The sequence below is a fragment of the Podarcis liolepis genome (genome assembly GCF_965112155.1).
Source record: "Podarcis liolepis genome assembly, chromosome: 1".
Lineage (NCBI taxonomy): Eukaryota > Metazoa > Chordata > Lepidosauria > Squamata > Lacertidae > Podarcis > Podarcis liolepis.
The window spans coordinates 12,682,892-12,705,570 of NC_139554.1; the positions used below are offsets into that span (position 1 = coordinate 12,682,892).

The window sequence follows — 22,679 nt, forward strand, 5'->3', positions numbered from 1 at the left end:
TATATACACCTCAGTTTTGGGAGCACAGCCAACCTGGATCAAATGTAAATTTGGGGGAAGGCTTAGATGACTATGATGGCTAGTACCTTATCCTTTGATACAAGAGTGGAGAACCTCAGGTTCAGGGAACAAGCACAGTACTCCAGGCCTCCCTAACTGGTCCCCAGGGCTTTATCTAAGCTTTGCATCATCTCCCCAAGCTGCCACACTCCTGACTGGCCCTGCTCCACAACCTTGAGGACTTCCCAAGAGGAAGGTTGCAGAATTATGATGAAGTTGGGGATGAAAAGCGATGGATGGGGGAGCGAAAAATCAGTTTGAAGAGAACAGAGCATGCTCAGTGTTCACATGTCGATGGGGCGGGGGGGGGGAGGAAATCTGAGGGTGAGGCAGAATGGAATGGAGTATTCTTGAAAGGGGGATGGGTGGCTGGGACCCTGAACAGAAGAAGTATTCCACATTTTGTTGCAGGTCCTACTTGTTGAACTCTCCCCCCTGACTACTGTAATCTCCTTTCTAGCCTTCTATTGTGTCATTTCTATTCATCACCCTGCTGCCCGATTCCTTCCCCACTCCTTAAACTCCTACAGTGGCTTCATGCTCTCTCCCAGATCGAGCACTGATTTGGGATCTTGTTTAAAACCAGCTTTTGCTAGATGGCATCAAACGTGGGCATTGCAAAGGGGTGCCTCAAGAGGAAAATTACGTCCTCCCGACCAGCCCCTGTTTATGCAAAGTGCTATGATTTGCTTGTGGTGTTTATTCTCATCCCACAAAGTACTCTGGCAATTAGGTTTTTGCAGCCTTTCAGAAACCTGCTGAAAATAATATACTGTATTTTAATATTTTGTTGGAAGCCACCCAGAGTGGCTGGGGAATCCCAGGCAGATGGGCGGGGTATAAATAAATATAATAATAATAATAATAATAATAATAATAATAATAATAATAATAATATTTTATTATAACCTGTTTGACCAGAGATGACAATAGTATATACACTTAAGGGCAGTGATCCCTCTACAATGGTCCTGGCATTTTTGGAGAGATTTAATGCGAAACTATTCACTTCTTGAGGCAGTGTGTGTAGCACAGATAGCCACAGATAGATAGTCTCTATTATTCAAATCTAGCAGCTGTGAAATTCTGGTTTGAAAGGGGAAGTTCCACTTGTGGCACTGTGGGGGAGGAAAAGCAACACGCACGGCTTGTGGCCAGTTGATGAAACCCCGCTCAAACAGTAGCAGAGTGTTACTTGCTCCTCTGAAGGAGGTAGAAAGACTTCTAGCTGGAACGACCTAAGACGGTGAGCATTTATGAATGATTCGGAGACAATTGGTCACTGATTACTTAAATGCATTAGTGAAGGTAAGAGATGGTTGGGGTTGGGGTGCTCAGTAACAGAGGGCATGTCTTTGTGTGCAGAAAATCAGTCCCTAGTAACTCCTCTTAATGAAGGGGGTCTTAGATAGCAGGTCCTGGGAAAGACCCCCAGCATGAGACCTTGGAGAATTGTTGCCAGCTGAGGTAGATCTGGTGGAGAACCTGTGGTGTGTTGAACCTTGCAGAGGTTGCTGGATTCCAGCTGCCATTGTCCTTGTACATTGGTCATATTGTCTGTGGGCTGATGGGTGTTGGGGTCCAACAACACCTGGACAACCACAGGTCCCCCATCCCTGGGCTAAATGGTGCAACTATCTGACTCTGCCGAAGGCAATTTCATCTGAAGTAGACTTTCTGGGAGCACTGAAGCCATTCACTCTATTTCTTCCAGTTCCTTGCCATGTGTTTCTGTGTTATAGATCATGAAACACTCCCTGATGAACCCACTGAGGACAAACAGGCCCTTTTGTTTGAAATCGCACCCAAGCGAGCAAAGGTGCATTAATGTGGTAAGTACCAGAATAAAACCAAGTTGCACCTACTGGGCGGTGAATAAAATGTCTCTCTGAATTAGCTTGACTAAGACAGAATCTTAGTCCTGTGGTTGAAGAATATAACCCTCTGTGTCAAGTCTTTAGGAGGGTTGTACTTCAAAAGGGATGCGGGTAGCGCTGTGGGTTAAACCACAGAGCCTAGGACTTGCCGATCAGAAGGTCGGTGGTTCGAATCCCCGCGATGGGGTGAGCTCCCGTTGCTCAGTCCCTGCTCCTGCCAATCTAGCAGTTCGAAAGCACGTCAAAGTGCAAGTAGATAAATAGGTACCACTCTGGCGGGAAGGTAAATGGTGTTTCCGTGTGCTGCTCTGGTTCGCTAGAAGTGGCTTAGTCATGCTGGCCACATGACCTGGCTCCCTCGGCCAACAAAGCGAGATGAGCGCCGCAACCCCAGAGTCGGTCACGACTGGACCTAATGGTCAGGGATCCCTTTACCTTTACCTTACTTCAAAACTGGTTCCTTCACTCCAGTCATCAGCCAGCAGAGAAGGGTGGTCAGAGAGGGGTGGGAATAGGTTGGTGAATGTCCCCTCCAGTCTTTCAGTGTCAGGTTCCTCTTGGACTCTTGACCGTCATTCATGTGATGGGTGGGGTGAGGGACTACTGAAGGACAAAGAGACAGGCACCATTTCAGGAGGTGCAGAAGGACAATCCTGTTACTGAGTTGCCAGAGAACAGGATGAAGCAACCTTCAGGCTACACAGTGAAGGGTGTCAGCAATAAAACACACAGAGTAAGTGAAGTCAACTCTTTACCAGAAGAAACAAGGTTGCTCAGGAATGCCCGGTCTAATGAGCAAAGCAACTCTTCCTCATAAGTCTTGCCCCTATGAAGCAGTTATGGAGACTGAAGGTCCTTGCCTTTCCATAGCTGCCTCTCCTGGGTCCTTCCCAAGCAATCTGAGACTCCGCCAGCATGTCTGTCTCTGTTCGTCCCTCTTCATACCTTAGCTGGTTCTGGGAAACCCAAGGGGAGGGAAGCTTGTCACACCAGGAGGGGGACAACACCTTGGCTTCATCACTGGCCTGACTCATCTCTGCCTATTGACCTCCCTCCTCTCCTGCTTCTGCTTCTGGACTTTAATCTGCCACAGACTCTCCCTGCTCACTACGCCCCGTTACCTCTTCAGCTTCTGATGCCTCTTCCTCCAGTTCTTCTCCCGCTGCACAACACCACCAACCCCTGGGCTCTGAGTCTTCTTCTCTTGGGGGTTCTCCAGCTAGTACCTCCCTCCATTCCTCTGCATCCAGCCAGTACATGACAAAGGGGGAGGGGGTTATATATTATCTGATGTCAGGAACTGATGTCTGAATAGTACAGCAAATGTTAGCCCAAACAGGGCCCATGATGAAATGTTGAAGAAATTAAGGATGTTTAACCTGGGTTCTAAATGTTGCCTCAGGGAGATCAGTAATGGTTGATGACCTCCCCAAAAGAGATTACTTCTACTGCAACTACTGCTACTACTCAGAAGGGCTGTAGCTCAGTGGAGAAGGGCCATACCCCGGTGCTGGAGTCTGTGTCTGAAAGCTGCTGCCAGTCTGTGTAGACAATACTGACCAGTGGTATAAGGCAGCTTCCTATGTGCTGCTACTATGTATAAAGCATTTAACCTTTTTTAAAAGACAGTCCCTGCTCACAGGCTCCCAGTCTAGCTAGCATAATACAAAAGGGAAAGCCATGGAGGTGCAAGCAAATTTAGATACCAAGCAGAATCATCTGATCTGGGTGGCAGGGCCGCCTCTGCCATTGGTCGCTGTGAAGTGGCCTGGCTGCCTCAGGTTGCCTATTCTGGTTGTTTAATGAAAGCCCAGCAAATTGTTAGTTATTTAATTTATTTTTTACTTCCCGGGAGAGGTGTTTGTGGAGTTTTCTGCCTCAGGTGCCAAAATAACCCACCTAACCTTGAGTACCATACACTTTGGTTTGCGGGGAGAGGGGGCACCGTTTGCAAGTCCTCCTCAGGCAGCAAAATGTTTTGCTTCCAGCCCTGCAGGTGGGCTGCGCTGACATTTCCCTGTACTTTATTATAACCGCACTGTGATGAAAATATAAAGAGGAAGTCTCATCCACCTGCTATATGACACAGGCGGATGGTTAGCAGAGTTTCACTTTGTTTAATAAATGAAACTGGTTTTGAGCTTGAGAACTGAAATGAGACTTAAATCCATTCCCTCCCTCCCCAAATTGCAGATGTGGTAAAAGGATGGATTATGTGTGTGTACCGAAGGAATAGAATCGAAATCCTAAATCTGATATACTTAACTATATAAAACCTATGAAGGAACAGATTCACACTCTAACCTTCCTATGGGCTAATAGACATTGCCAAAAGGCTACTCAATCTCAGGAGCTGGTGTGGTTAAGAGCAGGAGTTACAAGATTCCTGATTTAAATCTCAGCAGTACCAGAATGTTATTGGGCTGTTCAAGGCAAGGCTCTTTTGTCCCTCCTCCATCTTTCATTTGTTGTGGTTGTTTAGTCGTGTCCGACTCTTCATGACCCCATGGACCAGAGCACGCCAGGCACTCCTGTCTTCCACTGCCTCCTGCAGTTTGGTCAAACTCATGCTGGTAGCTTTGAGAACACTGTCCAACCATCTCGTCCTCTGTCGTCCCCTTCTCCTTGTGCCCTCCATCTTTCCCAACATCAGGGTCTTTTCCAGGGAGTCTTCTCTTCTCATGAGCTGGCCAAAGTACTGGAGCCTCAGCTTCAGGATCTGTCCTTCCAGTGAGCACTCAGGGCTGATTTCCTTCAGAATGGAGAGGTTTGATCTTCTTGCAGTCCACGGGACTCTCAAGAGTCTCCTCCAGCACCATAATTCGAAAGCATCCATTCTTCGGTGATCAGCCTTCTTTATGGTCCAGCTCTCACTTCCATACATCACTACAGGCTCGGAGGAGTGCTGCCAGACAACATTTCATGCGCGTTCTTTCCATGTTCCAGGTGTTTGGACTGCTTGCAGCGGCTGGGCTTCTGTTTGTGATAAGAATTCATGTCATGAAACCCTCCACTGCAGTTTCTCTGGGAGAGGAAGACTGGGTTCTCAACACCCACAATAACGACGACCGAAACACAGAAAGAGACAGAGTGATTGAGAAGGACAGCAGCCCTAGATGCAATGATTCATGCAAGTAAGACAAGCAAAGAAGGGTTTTTTTTTCTGGGGTGTGTGTGTGTTTCCAGTGCCTTTTTTGGTCCCAGCTTAAGAAGTGCCCCTGCAGTATGAGGCCAGTGGCCTATTTAGTCCAGCATCCTGTTCTCACAGTGGCCAACTAGATGCCTGTGGGAAGCTCGCAAAAAGGAACAGCACTCTTCCTATTTGCAGTTCCCACCTACTGGCATTCAGAGCCACACTGCCTTCGAGCATGGAATAATAATAATAATAATAATAATAATAATAATAATAATAATAATAATAATAATAATTTATTATTTATACCCCGCCCATCTGGCTGAGTTTCCCCAGCCACTCTGGGCGGCTTCCAATCGAGTGTTAAAAACAATACAGCATTAAATATTAAAAACTGCCCTAAACAGGGCTGCCTTCAGATGTCTTTTAAAGATAAGATAGCTGCTTATTTCCTTCACATCTGAAGGGAGGGTGTTCCACAGGGCGGGTGCCGCTACCGAGAAGGCCCTCTGCCTGGTTCCCTGTAACCTCACTTCTCGCAATGAGGGAACTGCCAGAAGGCCCTCAGCGCTGGATCTCAGTGTCTGGGCTGAACGATGGGGGTGGAGACGCTCCTTCAGTTATGCAGGACCGAGGCTGTTTAGGGCTCTAAAGGTCAGCACCAACACTTTGAATTGTGCTCGGAAACATACTGGGAGCCAATGCAGATCTCTCAGGACCGGTGTTATGTGGTCCCGGTGGCCACTCCCACACTTGCTGTGGCTAGTAGCTGCCACCTTTCTCTTTTTAAAATGTAAGTGTTGTGAATGTGCCTGATACAGCATGTAAGATTACTTATTATTTTTTTTAAAAAAATTGTGTGTTTATTTAGGTATTTGCATATTGACTTTCACAGAGCATTCCAAGGCGGTGCACAAAAGAAAATATGCAATCGTTCGTTAAACACATTAAAGCAGTGTTAAAATCTTTGACAACTAAGATACAACAGTGATCCAGGGCAAAAGCAGCATAATTCCACCCCACATAGGGTTGCCACATTTCAAAAAGTAAAAACCAGGACACCCCGAAAGTTGTTGAGCTTTTTAAAAATAAAAACACCTCCAAAAATCCCATGATTTTTCTATTGACTTGCCTGAGATTCAGGACAAAGCGCCACCTTTTGGAAATTCCCTCTGCCTTTGAAATCCCAGTAATGTCTGGGAAAATCAAGATGTATGGCAGTCCTACCTCACAGGAATGACCTGGGAACAGAGATGCCTTCAAAAGCCACTGGAGTATCCAAAAGTGTTGGGACTGTACGAGTTCAAGGCAGAAGTAATTCCACAGAAAGGGGGCCACTACAGAGAAGGCCCTCTTCTCCTAGTCAATACAAAATCAATACCAATCTATAATAGAGATACTGTCCTATACACACACATTCATTATAGGGAAAAGTGTATGTGATTGAATAAAGGAACTCATCAAAATTACAGCTGTCACCTATATTGGAATGAATTTGTTTTACATACTCCTTCCTTCTCTAATTTGGATGTGATAGGTTAATTTTGGCATAATTGCAAAGCCTGGAACATAGGAAGCTACCCTATATGGAGTCAGACCATCGGTTCATCTAGTTCAGTCTACACTGACAATGGAAGTGGCTCTCCAGGGTTTTAGATGAGAACATTCCCAGCCCTACCTGGAGGTACCAGTGGTTGAGTCTGGAATCTTCTGTGTGCCAAGCAGATCTTCTGCCACTGGGCCTCAGCCCTTGTCCTGTGTGTGAGCAGCCAGAAACTGTCTGACACAAGCGGAACAACACATTTCTTTCAATCTGAGGCAGCAGACAGCATGTCTCTTACTAAGCCAAAGGGCATCTTTTCTATATTATCCCGTTCATTTGTAAATTACCCTGGAATAAATGTTTACGAAGGGTGGTATGCAAATTCCTTCAGTCAAGGGTGGCCAAACCTTTTCAGCCTGAGGGATGTTTTAAGGGTTGGCCACCCCTCTGATGGCCGTGTGCCAAAGATGGCTGCCGCCAACCCATTGACGTGTACACCAACTCTTGCTACGCTTATGACACACAAAAATTGGCAGGCAGGCAGGCACACACACACACACACACACACACACACACAGCAGAGGGATTGTTTTGCTCCCTCCCTGAGTGGCTGGAATGCATCACTGAACTCCTGAACTGGCTCTTTAGCACACATTTAGCACACCAATCATGCACACGCTAGAAGGCTGATTCTAACTTCCACTACTGCAGCTAAAAGTGAAATATAATCTGGCAAGGGGACTCGACATCTTGCCTTTTACACAAGCCATTTTGAAAACAATCCGGAAGGCTGGTTGGTCTGACATTATGATACAGATGTGGCTAATTCAGAAAAAAAAATGTTACCAAGCTTTTCTCTCACCCTGAAGTCTACCCTGTGAACTGGGGACTTAGCTCAGGTTGTCTTGGCGGCAACTGTTTTGACTGCGAAGTATTCTGCTACCCCTTCCCTCTTGCAGTTTCCAGCTAGTGGAAAGCCTTCCTTGGGACATGCCTTATGGACCAAACAGCAGTGCTGCAAAGCCTTTATACCAAGCATGGATGGAGTTGTTAAATATAACCCAGGAAAGCATTCATGTGGCTTCTTATTATTGGAGCTTGACTGGAGAAGACCTTGGAGTAAATGACACATCGTCTAAGCAGGTGAGATAAGAAAGGGTTGTTTTTTAATAATACCGTATTTTTCGCCCCATAGGGCGCACCGGCCCATAGGGCGCACCTAGTTTTTTGGGGGGGAAATAAAGAAAAAAAATTATTTCCCCCCCAGGCGTGGGGCTGGGGTGGGGGAAGCCCGAGCTTCCCCCGACCCCAGAACAGGCTGCTATCCGCAAGCCTAGGGAGCCCGGCGGGAAGTCGCGCCGGTCTCCCCAGGCTTGCGGATATCTGCCCAAAGCCTGGGGTGCGCTACTCAGCACGCCCTGGGCTTTGGGATGCAGGCAGCTCTCCACAAGCCTTGGGAGACTGGCGGGAACTCCTGCGGGCTCCCAAGGCTTGCGGATAGCTTCCTGAAGCCTGGAGAGCGAGAGGGGTCGGTGCGCACCGACCCCTCTCGCTCTCCAGGCTTCAGCGAAAGCCTGCATTCGCCCCATAGGACACACACACATTTCCCCTTCATTTTTGGAGGGGAAAAAGTGCGTCCTATAGGGCAAAAAATACGGTAATAATAATAAAATCAGCAGCTGTGTGTAGGCAGGATTTTCAAGGATGGGAAGACTTTACCACCATGTTGTCGACAAACCAACCAGTCTCGCATCCCCTGATCTGGGGGGATATTTCCCATGCAGAATTTGGCATGTGCCGCCCCTCGTTCGATACAAGTAAGTGATTTGCCTTCTGTAGGGTGAAGATGTTCTCAAGAAATTCAAAAGCCTGCTTCTGAAGAACGTGTCTGTGTTTATTGCAACAAGCGTGCCATCTAAGGCTAAACATTCAACTGATCTTGAAGTCCTGGAGAAAAGAGGTAACTGTTTATTAAAATACTTCTGTTCTGCCTTTTGGCAGAGCAGCCCACCCACCCCCCTCCCAGCAGCGAAATACATGAAAACAGTCATAAGATGCTTACAACCCCCCATCCCACTGAAAAAACATAAAATCCAGCAACTAAAAATCTTACACAAGTATTAAGCTGCAGGGCCTCTTAAAACTGCCATATCTTTGTTGCACACCAAAAGGTGAGCAAAGAGGGAACTAAATGAAGCCTACTGTTAAGTTGTGGGTGAACATATCAGATGACACAGCGATTCTTCAAACAGCTCTTGTTTATTCAGAGGCCAGAACAGAACTGAACTGAAGGGCTCAGTCAGCCTGCTTATATAGAGCTCCAGTACAACGTAACTGTAGCAACTTTCTAAAACTATCCAATCACTGAACGTCACTTTCGATCCCTTATTTGCATAACTATCTACAGTATCCCCTTGCTGGCCCAGGGTGAGAACTTCAGTACATAGCACCTACTAGTCATGATGATTACGTACTGCCTCTGAAAGCTAGTTGCTGTTTTGTTATTATATTTCATACAATCGTGGAAACATATAATTGTAGAGTTGGAAGGGATCACGAGGGTCATCTAGTTGAACCCCCTACAGGAATTTCAACTAGATCATACATGGCAGATGGCCACCCAACATCTGCTTAAAAACCTCCAAAGAAGGAGAGTACATCCCGCAAGGGGGTCTGTTTCTCTGTCCAACCCCTCTTACTATCAGATAGTTCTTCATGATGTTTAGTCAGAATCTCTCTTGAATCCATTGGTTCAAGTCCTAACATCTGGAGCAGGAGAAAACTAGCTTGCTCCATCCTCCATGTGGCTGCCCTTAAGATATTTGAAGATCACCACCATAGCTCCTCTCAGTGTCTTCTTCTCCAGGCTAAACATACCCAACTCCCTCAACCGTTCCTCATAAGGCTTGGTTTCCAGATCCTTCTGAGATCAACAGTCTTACTATGTACCTCAGTCCCGCAACTCTGTAGGAGGTATTTAGTGAATTTGCATAAGGGCTTCCAGTGAAGTAAATGTGTGTTACGGCTTGAGAGCGTCTCAAGAAACAGTTCTTCGATCTCTTAAAAAACAACCCAAGGGTCTTAGAATTAAGAACCCTCTACAATCCACGTATCCCACTGAATATGCAAGAAAACTATGCAACACTTTCTCTAAGAAGCTGCTCAAACATCTGATCAGCGTTCTCTACTCTAAACAGAAGCTAATAAAGGAGGAAGTCCTTGTATTGGACAACTCTATCAGGAACCACCAAGCTTGGCAAGAGTTCCAAAAGGAAAAACAAAACATTTACCACTCTCAACTGGAGCTACTGAAAAAACAGAAAAACAAGAAACTCTCTAACCTTTCCAACCTACAGGCTACTAATCAAAACAAGATCAACAATATTGTCAATCTCTCACAGCAAGCACTCAGCCCAGCCGAGGAATCAGTCCTTTCACGTGGACTGTCATTCTACCCTGCCAAATCCCCACACATGATCCAGTTCTACGGGGACTTGGAAGCATTTTTCCACCGTTTACGCCTGAAGGAGTATTTTCAACACACACAACAACAAGACAAATCAGAACAAACAACAACTTCACAACACAACACCTCTCAACCCACTGGAGAACAACAACCACCCTCCCAACAGAACACTGACCACCAACTACCACCGAAAAAGTGTTACACAAAAAGGGACTCCACATGGACCCCTCCTGATGGACGCAATACCACACTGGACCTGTACATTGACTGCTTCCGCCACAGAATCCAAACAGATGTGACCCGAAAACACCATCACTTACAACAAAATCTAAACCATGCTGAAAGGAGAGCCATAGATAATCTCAGAAACAACCCAGACATTATAACTAAAGAAGCAGACAAAGGTGGAGCTGTCATCATCATGAACAAAACTGACTACATTCAGGAGGCTCACAGACAACTTTCCAATACCGCCTTTTACACAAAATTGGACTCAGACCCCACACAAGAATACAAGAAAGAACTGAACAAGATTGTTAAGGAGCTACCCCCACACATCCAAGAACAGATCCTCACCAACACACCAACAGAACCTCGACCAGGAACTTTCTATCTTCTACCTAAAATACACAAACCAGGAAATCCAGGACGCCCCATCATTTCAGGTATTGGCACTATTACAGTGGGTGTTATATGGACTCTGTTCTGAAACCATATGCCATCAGTGCTCCCAGCTATGTACGTGACACCACAGATTTTCTGAGGAAAATACAATCTTTAAATAATCTTCCCAACAATACTATACTAGCTACTATGGATGTGGAATCTCTGTATACTAACATCCCACACAACGATGGTTTACAAGCTATAAGGAACACCATTTCAGATAAAACCACAGCGGACCTTGCCACCAAACTCTGCCAATTTGTCCTTACCCACAACAACTTCAAATTCGGTGATGACCTGTTCCTTCAGATCAGCGGCACAGCAATGGGCACCCGCATGGCCCCACAGTATGCCAACATCTTCATGGCAGATTTAGAACAACGTTTCCTAAACTCCTACCCACTCAAACCTCTCTTGTACCTGCGATACATTGACGATATTTTTATCATCTGGACACATGGTCAACAGACCCTGGACACCTTTCACCAGAAATTTAATGATTTTCACCACACAATCAACCTGACAATGAATCAATCTATGCAAGAAATACATTTTTTGGACACTACTATAAAAATACAGGATGGGCGCATAGACACCACCTTATACCGTAAACCAACTGACTGACAAACATATCTACATGCCTCTAGCTACCATCCCAAACATACCAAACAGTCCATTGTATATAGCCAGGCATTACGTTACAGCCGCATCTGTTCCAATTCTACAGACAGAGACTCTCACCTAAGAGATCTACAGCAAACCTTTTTAGAACTAAAATACCCAGCAGATGAAGTTAGACAACAGATCAATAGAGCCAGACTGATACCCAGAGAGAACTTGCTGCAAGACAGACCCAAAAAAGAAAATAACAGAACACCTCTAGTCATCACATACAGCTCCCAAGTTAAAACAGTACAACGCATCATCAGAGACCTACAACCTCTCCTGGACAATGACAGTTCTCTTTCTCAAGCTCTGGGAGGAAGACCTTTCATTGCCTACAGACAGCCACCCAATCTTAAACAACTCCTAACCCACAATAATACTACAACCAAACTTAACACGGACACTGGCACCAGAGCCTGCAATAAACCCAGATGCCAACTTTGCTGCCACATACACCCGGACAACACCATTACTGGCCCCAACAACATCACACATACCATCTCGGGACTATTTAATTGCTCATCGTCTAACATTGTGTATGCCATCAAATGCCAACAGTGTCCTTCAGCTCTCTATATTGGACAAACAGGCCAAACCTTACGCCAAAGAATAAACGGACATAAATCAGACATCAAGAATCACAAAACAGAGAAACCAGTAGGAGAACACTTCAATCTCCCAGGACATTCTATACAAGATCTCAAAGTAGCTGTTTTACTACAAAGGAATTTCAGAAATAGACTGGAAAGAAAAGCTGCTGAATTGCAGCTCATTACCAAACTTAAAACCAAGGAGAGACCTGGTCTTAACAGAGACATTGGATTCTTATCTCATTATACATGACTAAGCCATTTCTCACCTTCTCACCCCTTGCCTTTTCCTGTAAGACCTATTGCAGTCGTTAAGAGTCGTCAACAGGCTCATCTCAGCTTTCTGCCTATCTCCCATTCCCACCACCCTTCTGAGTAATACCCCTCCCCACCTTCTCACTATATAGAAGGGTCTGGCAACTTCTGTTTCAGTGTATCTGAAGAAGTGTGCATGCACACAAAAGCTCATACCTAGAACTAACTCAGTTGGTCTTTAAGGTGCTACTGGAAGAAAAAAAAATTATTTTAAAAAACAACAACATTTTTTCCATAGGAGCCCACATAAAAAGGATTAATTTTGGACAGCTCACCAAAGGTGTCATGCACACCAAATTCTGGATTGTAGACATGAAACACGTATTTCTTGGTAGTGCCAACATAGACTGGAGAGCCCTGACTCAGGTGAGAGATTTAAGGCTATTAAGCTGAAGCGGCACAGGGGTGGGAGTGGGAGTGGGGAGACTGAGTTCACAATACTTAACAAGATGACTAAATTTGCACGGAAACATCCTGAGAACCAGTTCTGTTAAGACGGGTGATTTTATTTGGGGGAGAACATAAAAACTTAAAGAGTCCATCTGCTTACCTGGCCAAGCTCAGTTGTCTTCTTTCCTTCCAGCTGTCGGAACATTTTGTTAGTCTTATACTATCTATCTAAAGATGCAAACGAGCTTGTCCTACATTTCTGTTTCTAACCATAGCCACTCAAGTTGTTACGCTACATCGGTGGTTTTCAGATTTTTCTGCCTTGAGGGGACTCTTTCCTTGTTGCCTGCCAAGGCACTGCTCCAGCTTGGCTGTGTGTTGAACAGGATTCTGGGTACACACTCCATTCACACATGGCATTGCTATGGTTCTTGGGCCACTGTCATCCTGTGCCAACTAAGGGCCAAACTTGACATGATGTGGTAGATCTACAAATTGAATTTTTAGAGCGCTTCTAGCTGCAGGGCAGTTTGGATCGGGAGTATGGCATTGAGGGAAAACTGCCTAATCCCTTCCCCTGCACTATTTCCCCAAAGCCCCCCACCCCAGCTGCTATTTCCCCATACCGTATGGTTAACTCTCCTTTCCCAAATGCTCTGGTCCACCCAGATCTCCAATGTCACACCCACTTGGGACCTCAGATTGCACCTTTGCAGCAGAGGCGCCTGGTGCAGTTGCACTAGGCGCTGCCCTACAGACTGGCGCCAAAACAATCTTGTAGAACAGAGTACGAGAGGTGGGGTGGTGGGTGGGCACTGAATTATAGTGTCAAACAGGGCACTGATGAAATCTGAGAGCCCAATTCTGCCGCTGTTTGGAGACACCTAACATCCCTCTATGGTTGCATGTTATGGAGAAAGATCAGTTCTAGTGGGCAGGTTTATCCATCAGGAAAGCTAGTCCATTGTTACTGCTCTTTCCGTGAAGATGGAGTGATTAGGTAAAGAGAGAGCGAGCGCTCAGGGGTTCTTTAATAGTTTTATAGAAGAGGGAATTTCAACAAGCCTAGCTTCTCATGCAAGAGAGCTCTCCTGCTTCTGGGGTTACCCTACTTGGGTGACCCCTGACAAGTTCCTAAGAACTCAAGAGTTCTAATATTTCACACACGTTATCATAGGAAGCTGCCTTGTGGTCAGGCTGGTTGCCCGTATAGCACAGTATTGCCTACTCGGACTGGCAGCAGCTCTCCAGGTTACGATCCCCAGAACCCAGGTTGTGCTATGCGACTGCAGAGGTGTTGAACTGCTGAGCTCCGAAGCACTTGTAAAAGGGCATTTCCGCTTTCTGTATTTTGCTCTATGATTTCATTCAGACTTATGCCCTTGCTAGATATACTACCACACCAGTACAAAGAAAGAATGAAAACAACAATTTCTGCTGTCCCTTCCCAACAGGTGGACGGGGTTTGCTAAACCAAGCAGGCTTACCTGGTCTGGTGCCTCCCACCTGGGTCAGGGTGGCTATCGTCCCGGCCCCAGCCTGGGAGAACAAAGGACGTCCGGCTGGGCGTGGGGCAAAGGCCAAGGGAAAGAGGCCAATCCCTTCGGCCAAACCTCACTTTGTTTCTTCCTCTTCCAGGTTTGGTTTGGCATATTGGTCTCCAGTTTCTCTCTTTCTGCAGGTGAAAGAAGTGGGGGTTTTGATCAGCAACTGCAGCTGCTTAGCTAAGGATCTCTGGAAAACCTTCAAAACCTACTGGGATCTTGGGGAAGCAAACGCCACCATCCCATCTCCATGGCCAAACAATTATTCTACCAATATCAACAGCCACAGTCCTTTGGAAGTGCAGCTAAATGGAACCAGCACTGAAGCTTATTTTTCTGTAAGCAGACAGTTCCTAAGCATGTTTTCATCAGATTAACCCCACTGAATTCAGTGGGATTTACTCTCTACTAAGTGTGCATAGGATTACAGTGAAACCTTCTGTAGGAAATGTTTATTCTCATTGAAAAAACATGGGGATCAATAGATGATGTAGTAATTAAACTTTTCCTTTGCTCTAGGCTTCTCCTGCTTCCTTTTGTCCAGGGGGTCGCACCTTTGATCTCGTGGCAGTTCTCGATGTTATCTCCGATGCAGAAAAATTTGTCTATGTCTCCATGATGGATTACTTCCCTACAAGCCGCTTCAGACACCCGCCAAGGTATGAAGTGAAACCTGAATATATGTGCACCCTTTTATATTCTTAGCTAAATGCTAATTAGTTACAGATAGGTAGCCGTGTTGGTCTGCCAGTCAAAATAAAAAAATTCCTTCCAGTAGTACCTTAAAGACCAACTAAGTTAGTTCTTGGTATGAGCTTTCGTGTGAATGCACACTTCTTCAGATACACCCTGAAGTGTATCTGAAGAAGTGTGCATGCACACGAAAGCTCATATCAAGAACTAACTTAGTTGGTCTTTAAGGTGCTACTGGAAGGAATTTTTTTATTTTGCTAATTAGTTGTATGACTGCTCCCTGTACCACCAGCTCTAAATTACACAGGGTTTGGGGTGTCACACTGTAAAAGCAATGCAGGTCAGCCTGGGCTTCATGGGACAATAATGTAGTGAAAGACAGCTAGCTAGCACCAGAAGCTGTTACTTCTCTGCTTTAGTAGGAAGCCCAAAACTGAATAGTTCTTGTGTCTATAAAACTCCCCATTGATTGTTTTACAAGCGCTTGTGGCTGCTGTTCACTTGGACTGGTGAGGTGTAAGGCAGGAGGCCAACAGTAGGTGGAGCCAGAGCCAATAGCTTCCTTCCCATCCTCCTCCCAAGTTCTACAAGGGCAACTGAGATGAAGCAGGAGGAAGTTGACAGCTAGTACCACCCTCTGGCTTGGTTGTAAGCAAGAAGGCAGGCAGGTGGGGGGCTGAAACTGAGGTTAATGGGGCAGTACCCATTTGCCCTTATGGTTCTACCTTCACTAATTACAATGTTGTTTTTGTAGATACTGGCCACCCATCGACAATGCTCTGAGAAGTGTGGCGTTACACCAAAATATACACATACGGCTTTTAATCAACTGCTGGGTCCATACTGATTCTTCCATGTTTCGTTTCTTGGAGTCACTGAGTGTCCTTAGTGATCAACATGCCAACATCACAATCGAAGTGGTAAAAGAAGCATGCTTTTGGGCCATAGGCTCCTTACAGATGCACATCTGTCATGTTCCTGGTATTGACAGTGACTTATGTAGCTTGTACACTGAGTTTTAAGGGTCTTTTCTGGGTCATATATCATAGTGTCAAATGTGAACATGACAACTCTCAGACTCTGTTGCTTTTTCTGCACCTATAATGCCAACTTTTTAAAAACCTACGCTGGCTAGAACTGGACTGCAGTTTTAGAATGCTTTCCTTCTGTTTCCTATCCATGTAGGATCTCTTCCCATAGGAATAGTGGGAGTGATGCTTAAATGCACTTTTTGTGTTGTGTGTGCTAATGCCACAAGAAGGAAAGAGGAAGTGTTACATTGCTGGATGGGGAAAAATCTCAGGATGAAATGAGCTGAAAAGTTATTTCCCCCTACTGTAAAAACTGTAAACTTAGGTATTAGCAATGATGATGGGCAAATGTCAACAATCAATAAATTAATAAATAATTAATTTATTAATAAATTAATAAATTTTAAAATGTAAGCAAACTTATAGATCGCTAAACCTAAAGTGTGTCCCCCCCCCAAAGCAGGAAATAAGCCACAATTTAATAAACAAAAAATTCTTCTCACAGTTAAGAAGAAAAAATAAATTTTGGTTAAAATTAGTAATACGGATCGTTTCCCATTCCTCCTCTTTTTTTTATATAAATTTTTATTGGTTTTACAGAATTTTTTAAAGACAAACAAACACCTAAAAAGACATACAAACACGTATAGTTTCATAACGTTTTTTCATAAACCTCTTTTCCGGGACTCCCCCATACCCCCCCTTTCTGCATCCCAATGTCCATAATTTTTTAGCAACTTCTAAATATTCCTTTCCAACCTCTGTCATCTTGATCTTTTCTATAATCTAATCTTATATCACTGTAGCCCTTTTTTCCTGAAAACCTCGACATTCTAGCATTCATCAAGTTTATAGTAGTCCTTAAGATAGCTTTTAAATTTTCTCCATTCTTCTTCCGCCGTCTCTTTTCCCTGATCACGGATTCCATTCCTCCTCATGTAGCAGAGCCAAAATGTTTCCCATTCCTCCTCATGTAGCAGAGCCAAAATGGTTTTAAAAATAAATGAGCTCAAAGCACATTGGTACATGTGCTTTACATCCAGGTTAAAAAGCTGTGTTGATATGGGTTTTCATCGTGTAGATATAAATGGTAATTTTACCACATGATGTGCAGTAAAATCTTTCTTGCTCTTTGACAGGATGATACAGATAGTGACTACAGACAGTGTCTCTGCACATATATTTTAGCCTAACATCCTTTTTTGTAAACCACATTGAAGGTTTTTTTTCTACAAGCAAGTGGTATATCAATTTTATGAAATAAATACATCCTCTTTCGTTAGCCATGCCGCCATGGGAGTTGCAGTGGAGGGCCCCCCGTTGTCTACCTCCGCTTGACACTACAAATGACCAATTCAGTCACGGCCACCTGATCTGTGGTAAAAAAAACCTCTTTACCATTTGACAGGACAACTGTCTTGGTTTGGCCATGTTATGTACTGAAGTTCTCACCCTGGGCCAGCAGGGGGATACTGTAGATAGTTATGCAAATGAAGGATCGAAAGTGAGGTTCAGTGATTGGATAGTTGTATGCAAATCAAGGATCGAAAGTGACGTTCAGTGATTGGATAGTTTTAGAAAGTTGCTACAGTTACATTGTTCTGGAGCTCTATATAAGCAGGCTGACTGAGCTCTGCAGTTCAGTTCTGTTCTGGCCTCAGAATAAAGAAGAGCTGTTTGAAGAATCGCTGTGTCGTCTGATACAGTGGTACCTCGCAAGACGAGTGCCTCGCAAGACAAAAAACTCGCTAGACGAAAGGGTTTTTTGAGCTGCTTCGCAAGACGATTTCCCCTATGGGCTTGCTTCGCAAGACGGAAACGTCTTGCAAGTTTGTTTCCTTTTTCTTAACACCGTTAATAGAGTTGCGACTTGACTTCGAGGAGCAACTCATAGAACGTGGTGTGGTAGCCTTTTTTGAGGTTTTTAAAGACTTTGGTGATTTTTGAAGCTTTTCCAAAACTTTCCCGACACCGTGCTTCGCAAGTCGAAAAAAATCGCAAGACAACAAAACTCGCGGAACGAATTAATTTCGTATTGCGAGGCACCACTGTATGTTCGCCCACAACTTAACAGGCCACTGACAGAATCAGAGAGTGGCAGAAGGTCTTGCTGGCCATCCATTTAGTCTCTGCTTGAAGATATCCAGTGACCAGTGTTTTTTTTTTTTCCTTGAAAAAGAGGTGCAGGTACTCACCATGAAGTTATTACAGTTAAGTGCCACACTTTTTAACAACAACAAAAAGAGATGCTAGTACTGCGTACCTTTGAGTACGCCCTGGGGAAAAAGCACTGTCAGTGATGAAGAGCCTACGTCCTCTCTAGGGAACCATTGGTTCCATTGCCAAACCAGGATTCTCCTAAAGTTCAACCAAAATCTATCCTCCGGTAGCTCAAGCCCATTAGATGAAGTCCTGCCATCTGCGATAGCAGAGAACAAGTATTTGTCCTCTTTTATGCGACAGCTCTTTTTATGTTTGAAGAGTGCTTCTTCAGGCTGAATACAACAAAGTCTTCGAAGCTTTCCTCATAGATCTTCTTTCCCATCCATTTGACCATCTTCGTTGCCCTCCTCATCTGTGCCAATTGAGATGATGTGCACCCAAAAGGCACTATTAAATGCAAAGCTCTCTTATAATTTTTAGCAGTGGGTTTTTCCTTTTTCTTTTACTGGCGAATGGAAGTGGAAAGTCTACTCTAGCTTAGCCAAAAGCTATTCCTATTTTATTTCCATTACTTGGGAAAGGCAGGCAATTGTTGGAAACTCATAAAGTCATCTGTGTTTAATTCTCACTCATTGTAGACATGTTTTTATATTTACATCTTACCAGAAAATCTTCACTGTTCCAGTTGGAAATCACACAAACATCCCCTTTGCAAGGCTGAATCACAGCAAATATATGGTGACTGACAAGGCAGTCTATATTGGTAAGTGTTGTGGCCTGGTAGAGATTGTGGTCTGCGTAGAAGTCAGCTATACAGCTGCAAATATAACATTTTAAGCGCATTATACAAATGCAGTGCTTTTTTCTAAAAAAATGTTTAGGGGTACTCTCATTTTCCTACTCATATTGAAATACCGCCCCTCAAATAGGCCAAACGTAGACTCACAAAATGTTTAGGGTTATGTGTCCTCCTGCGTCCCCCCAGAAAAAAAAAAACATGTACTAATGTGGCACTAGATGGCGATGGTGAGCTTATGGCAAATTCAATATATTTTTCCGAAAGTTTTTTTTTATAAAAAAAACATTTTTAAATATGTGTCTAGATTCCACTCTAGAGCACATTGCAATAATCAAGTCTTGAGGTTACTAGGGCATGAATCACCATGTCCAAGAATAGCCATAAGCTGGTAAAAAGCACTCCTAGTAATTCACATTAGTTTTGAGGGTCCTTATGGGTTTTTCTTGACACTGGATCCTGCCTGTTTCAGTCTCTTTCCTCTCCCTCTTCCTTGAACTCTGCAGCTTTTGCTTCAAGTGAATATTCTAGCAATAGTGCTTTCAATTGTTTGAAACCAGAAGTCTTATACGTTTGCCACAATGGGGAAATTTGAGCTTTTTTTTGGGGGGGTGACTAGATAAATTAAAATCGCACCCTTATATACACTGCATTTTATACATCTCTAGGAACTTCTAACTGGTCAGAAGAATACTTCAGCATCACGGCAGGTGTGGGGCTGGTTGCCAAGCAGTCTTCAACAGACGCCACAAAGAGAAGCCCTACAATACAGGAACAACTGAGGGCTCTCTTTGAACGAGACTGGAATTCCAAATATTCGGTAAAAATGGAAGACCTGCCAGGGCAGAAAGACTGTGCTTGGGAAGATGGATTTAAAAGTTCTTTTAAAAGCTAAATTATTTTTATTTTTTATAGCTAATGGGAATTCAGTTATGAGCTTTCTGCGTGTGAAATTTAGGATCGTTGTGGATTTGCCAGATGATGAATGTTTTAGTTCAGGATGTATCAAACCTTGATCACGGAGTAGTCCCGTTCACAAATTTCATTTTTATGGAATCTGTTATGTACTGAAGTTCTCACCCTGGGCCAGCAGGGGGATACTGTAGATAGTTTTCACTCAGGTCCACATATGCAAATAGGGGATTGAAAGTGACATTCAGTGATTGGATAGTTACAGAAAGTGGTTACAGTTGCGTTGTAGTGGAGCTCTATATAAGCAGGCTGGCTGAACCCTTCAGCTCAGTTCTGCTCTGGCCTGTGAATAAACAAGAGCTGTTTGAAGAATCGCTGTGTCTTCTGATATGTTCACCCACAACTTAACAGAATTGTATAGCTGGAAGGGAACTTGGATGTCATTTAACCCAATACACTGCTCAGTGCAGGATCTACAATGCGGGATGCAACCTCAGTGTCCCTGGAAGGTGACCATTAAGCATCTACTTAAATGCACTCAGTGAATGATAGCCCATTGCCTCGCAAGAAAGTCTGTTCCTAACAGTAAGAGCTATTTGACATGGAAGTTTTGCCTAATGTTTAACTGAAACATGCTTCCCTGCAATTTCTGTTCACTGGTTATACAGTGGTACCTCTGGTTACGAACTTAATTTGTTCTGGAGGTCCGTTCTTAAGCTGAAACCGTTCTTATCCTGAGGCACGCTTTCACTAATGGGGCCTCCTGCTGCATGTGCGCCTCTGATGCGCAATTGCCATTCATATCCTGGGGCAAAGTTCACAACTTTCGGGTTAGCGGATTTTGTAAGCTGAAGTGTTCATAACCAGAGGTACCACTGTAGTCATGTTGTATAAAGCAACAGAGAACCTGTCTGCTTCATCTTCTGCACAGCAGTCCTTCAGATATTTGAAGACCACTATAATGACTCCTCTTAAATCTTATCCTCTCCAGGCTATGCGTATCTGCAGCTTTGATCCAATATTGTGTATTGTTTAATGGCTAGGTTAGAAGATGTATTATAAGAGGGTACATGAGAATTGGCCATCACTTGTCGACACTTGATCCTTATCCTTATTAATAAATGCTATTCTATGGTGTGGTGTGCCTTTTAGTCTGCACCCTTAAAAAAGTGATTTCAAGCCAACACACTCAAAAAAATAAACCCCAAGAAGGGAAAGCTAATTCTTTAGTTGTACTGCGCTGAAATTCTGCAAATACTCATTGCTTGTACAATTTCAAATTGCAGCCCAGAGATCAAAATAGAGTTACGCAACCGGTTAATTGTTGCATTAGCAAAATTCCACAAGGTGGCAATGTTTGAGAAAATTATGGCCTCCTTTACTCTGCTCCCCCCCCCCCCGCCCATTAAAAGCTGTGCTTCATAAACCACTAACATTCTGTTTCTCAGTTCAGAACTGACTTCATCAGCACTGCTTCAGAAAGGTTTGAAGACTGTACCCTCAATTCTGCCTGAAAAAGGCAGCTGCAGAATAGCAATTTTAAAAAGCTTTGTCTGCTGTTGCCGGCAAGAGTTGCTTATTAAATTAGATTTCTATGGCCTTCTGTATTACTGTTCTTTGAATTTCAAGGTGGCTAGTAACATTAATAGTTATATCTGCCTTGTATTGGAAGTCAAGTGAATTGATCCAGGCCTGCGTAGTTAATCTTGTGTCCAAGCTGGCTATGGGCTTGAATATGGAAATTTTATTATGTTTTCTGTATACATTACTGTGGGATATAATTATGTAAATATAGATAAATAAACATTTTGGTGTGGGTGATGTGCGTATTTATATTGTCACCAACTACTTATAAGGCCATTTTACACCTATTTTCTGCACATATATACCTGTGCTCAGCTTTCTGTGTTGAAACCATATGAATATATATTTTGCTTTGATGATTTGTGTTTTGGAGGCACCATGCAGAATGAGCCTCAACTAAACAGACGTGTTTTCGATCACATGATCCATCTTCCTATTGCTCCAGATCTATAAACTATGGCCAGAGTGAATCCTTCTTCTTGTTTCCTGGTTTGAATGGTTACTCAGTAGTTCTTTCCTTGGCACGGGCATACGTGGACATCGTATCTCGGGTTTTGCAGATGCTAGAAACTTACGTTTTCTAAATAAATAAACAAATAAAAAAAATCTGGATATCTGGGGAATATGGTATGTCTACATAGGGTGGAATGGAGGGAAGCGGGTGGCACTGTGGTCTAAACCCCAGCGCCTAGGGTTTGCCGATCAGAAAGCCGGAGGTTTGAATTCCCGCGACAGGGTGAGCTCCCATTGTTCGCTCCCTGCTCCAGCCAACCTAGCAGTTCGAAAGCACGTCGAGGTGCAAGTAGATAAATAGGTACCGCTTTGGCAAGAAGGTAAACTGTGTTTCTGTGCGCTGCTCAGGTTCGCCAGAAGCGGCTTAGTCATGCTGGCCACATGACCCGGAAAAACTGCCTGTGGACAAACGCCGGCTCCCTCGGCCAATAAAGCGAGATGAGCGCTGCAACCCCAGAGTCGTCCGCGACTGGATTTAACGGTCAGGGGTCCCCTTACCTTTACATAGGGTGGAGGAGCCTGTCCCCAAGTTAATTCCTGTGAAAGCCAGAGTTCCTTGGACCACAACTTATGGTTGTCTAACTGAATTCCTGCCAGGTGATCCTCAGCTTCAATGCCCAGCTCTGGCTTGGAGGATTTAGGTTTGATGAGGCCCTAAGCTACTGAAGGTAATGGGGCCCTTTATATGTCCAGCTGTCCTTTGTCAACAACAAAGTGTCGCCGTTTTTTGTGTTGAA

At 44.2% G+C, this 22,679-nt stretch overlaps 1 protein-coding gene across 4 annotated transcripts; it reads left to right on the top strand.

The window, feature by feature from the left end:
• Positions 1–1,006: 1,006 nt before the first annotated feature.
• On the top strand, positions 1,007–22,003 carry PLD4 (phospholipase D family member 4). Of its 4 annotated transcripts, XR_014529491.1 has the most exons (12): positions 1,007–1,368; positions 1,803–1,892; positions 4,884–5,071; positions 7,573–7,756; positions 8,453–8,573; positions 12,555–12,682; positions 14,388–14,588; positions 14,770–14,909; positions 15,698–15,863; positions 18,804–18,900; positions 19,602–19,997; positions 20,267–22,003. XR_014529491.1 is itself a non-coding variant. In XM_083518872.1 (11 exons), exons 1-11 carry the CDS (start codon positions 1,321–1,323, stop codon positions 19,826–19,828), a joined length of 1,590 nt encoding a protein of 529 aa, XP_083374998.1. In that variant the 5' UTR covers positions 1,007–1,320; the 3' UTR covers positions 19,829–20,217. The 4 variants fall into 4 exon arrangements, 3 of the variants coding, with proteins under 3 accessions (XP_083374998.1, XP_083374999.1, XP_083375000.1); XM_083518872.1 differs by lacking the exon at positions 20,267–22,003 and having other exon boundaries at positions 19,602–20,217; XM_083518873.1 differs by lacking the exon at positions 20,267–22,003 and having other exon boundaries at positions 1,803–1,889; positions 19,602–20,217.
• The last annotated feature ends 676 nt before the right edge of the window (positions 22,004–22,679 follow it).

What these genes read in the sequence shown, in the direction of transcription:
- PLD4 (XM_083518872.1), top strand. Translation starts at nt 1,321, where the DNA reads ATGATTCGGAGACAATTGGTCACTGATTACTTAAATGCATTAGTGAAG. An exon ending in CCAACATCACAATCGAAGTG is followed by an intron (nt 15,864 to 18,803) that starts GTAAAAGAAGCA and finishes ACATCTTACCAG; the next exon opens with AAAATCTTCACTGTTCCAGT. An exon ending in TGACAAGGCAGTCTATATTG is followed by an intron (nt 18,901 to 19,601) that starts GTAAGTGTTGTG and finishes ATACATCTCTAG; the next exon opens with GAACTTCTAACTGGTCAGAA.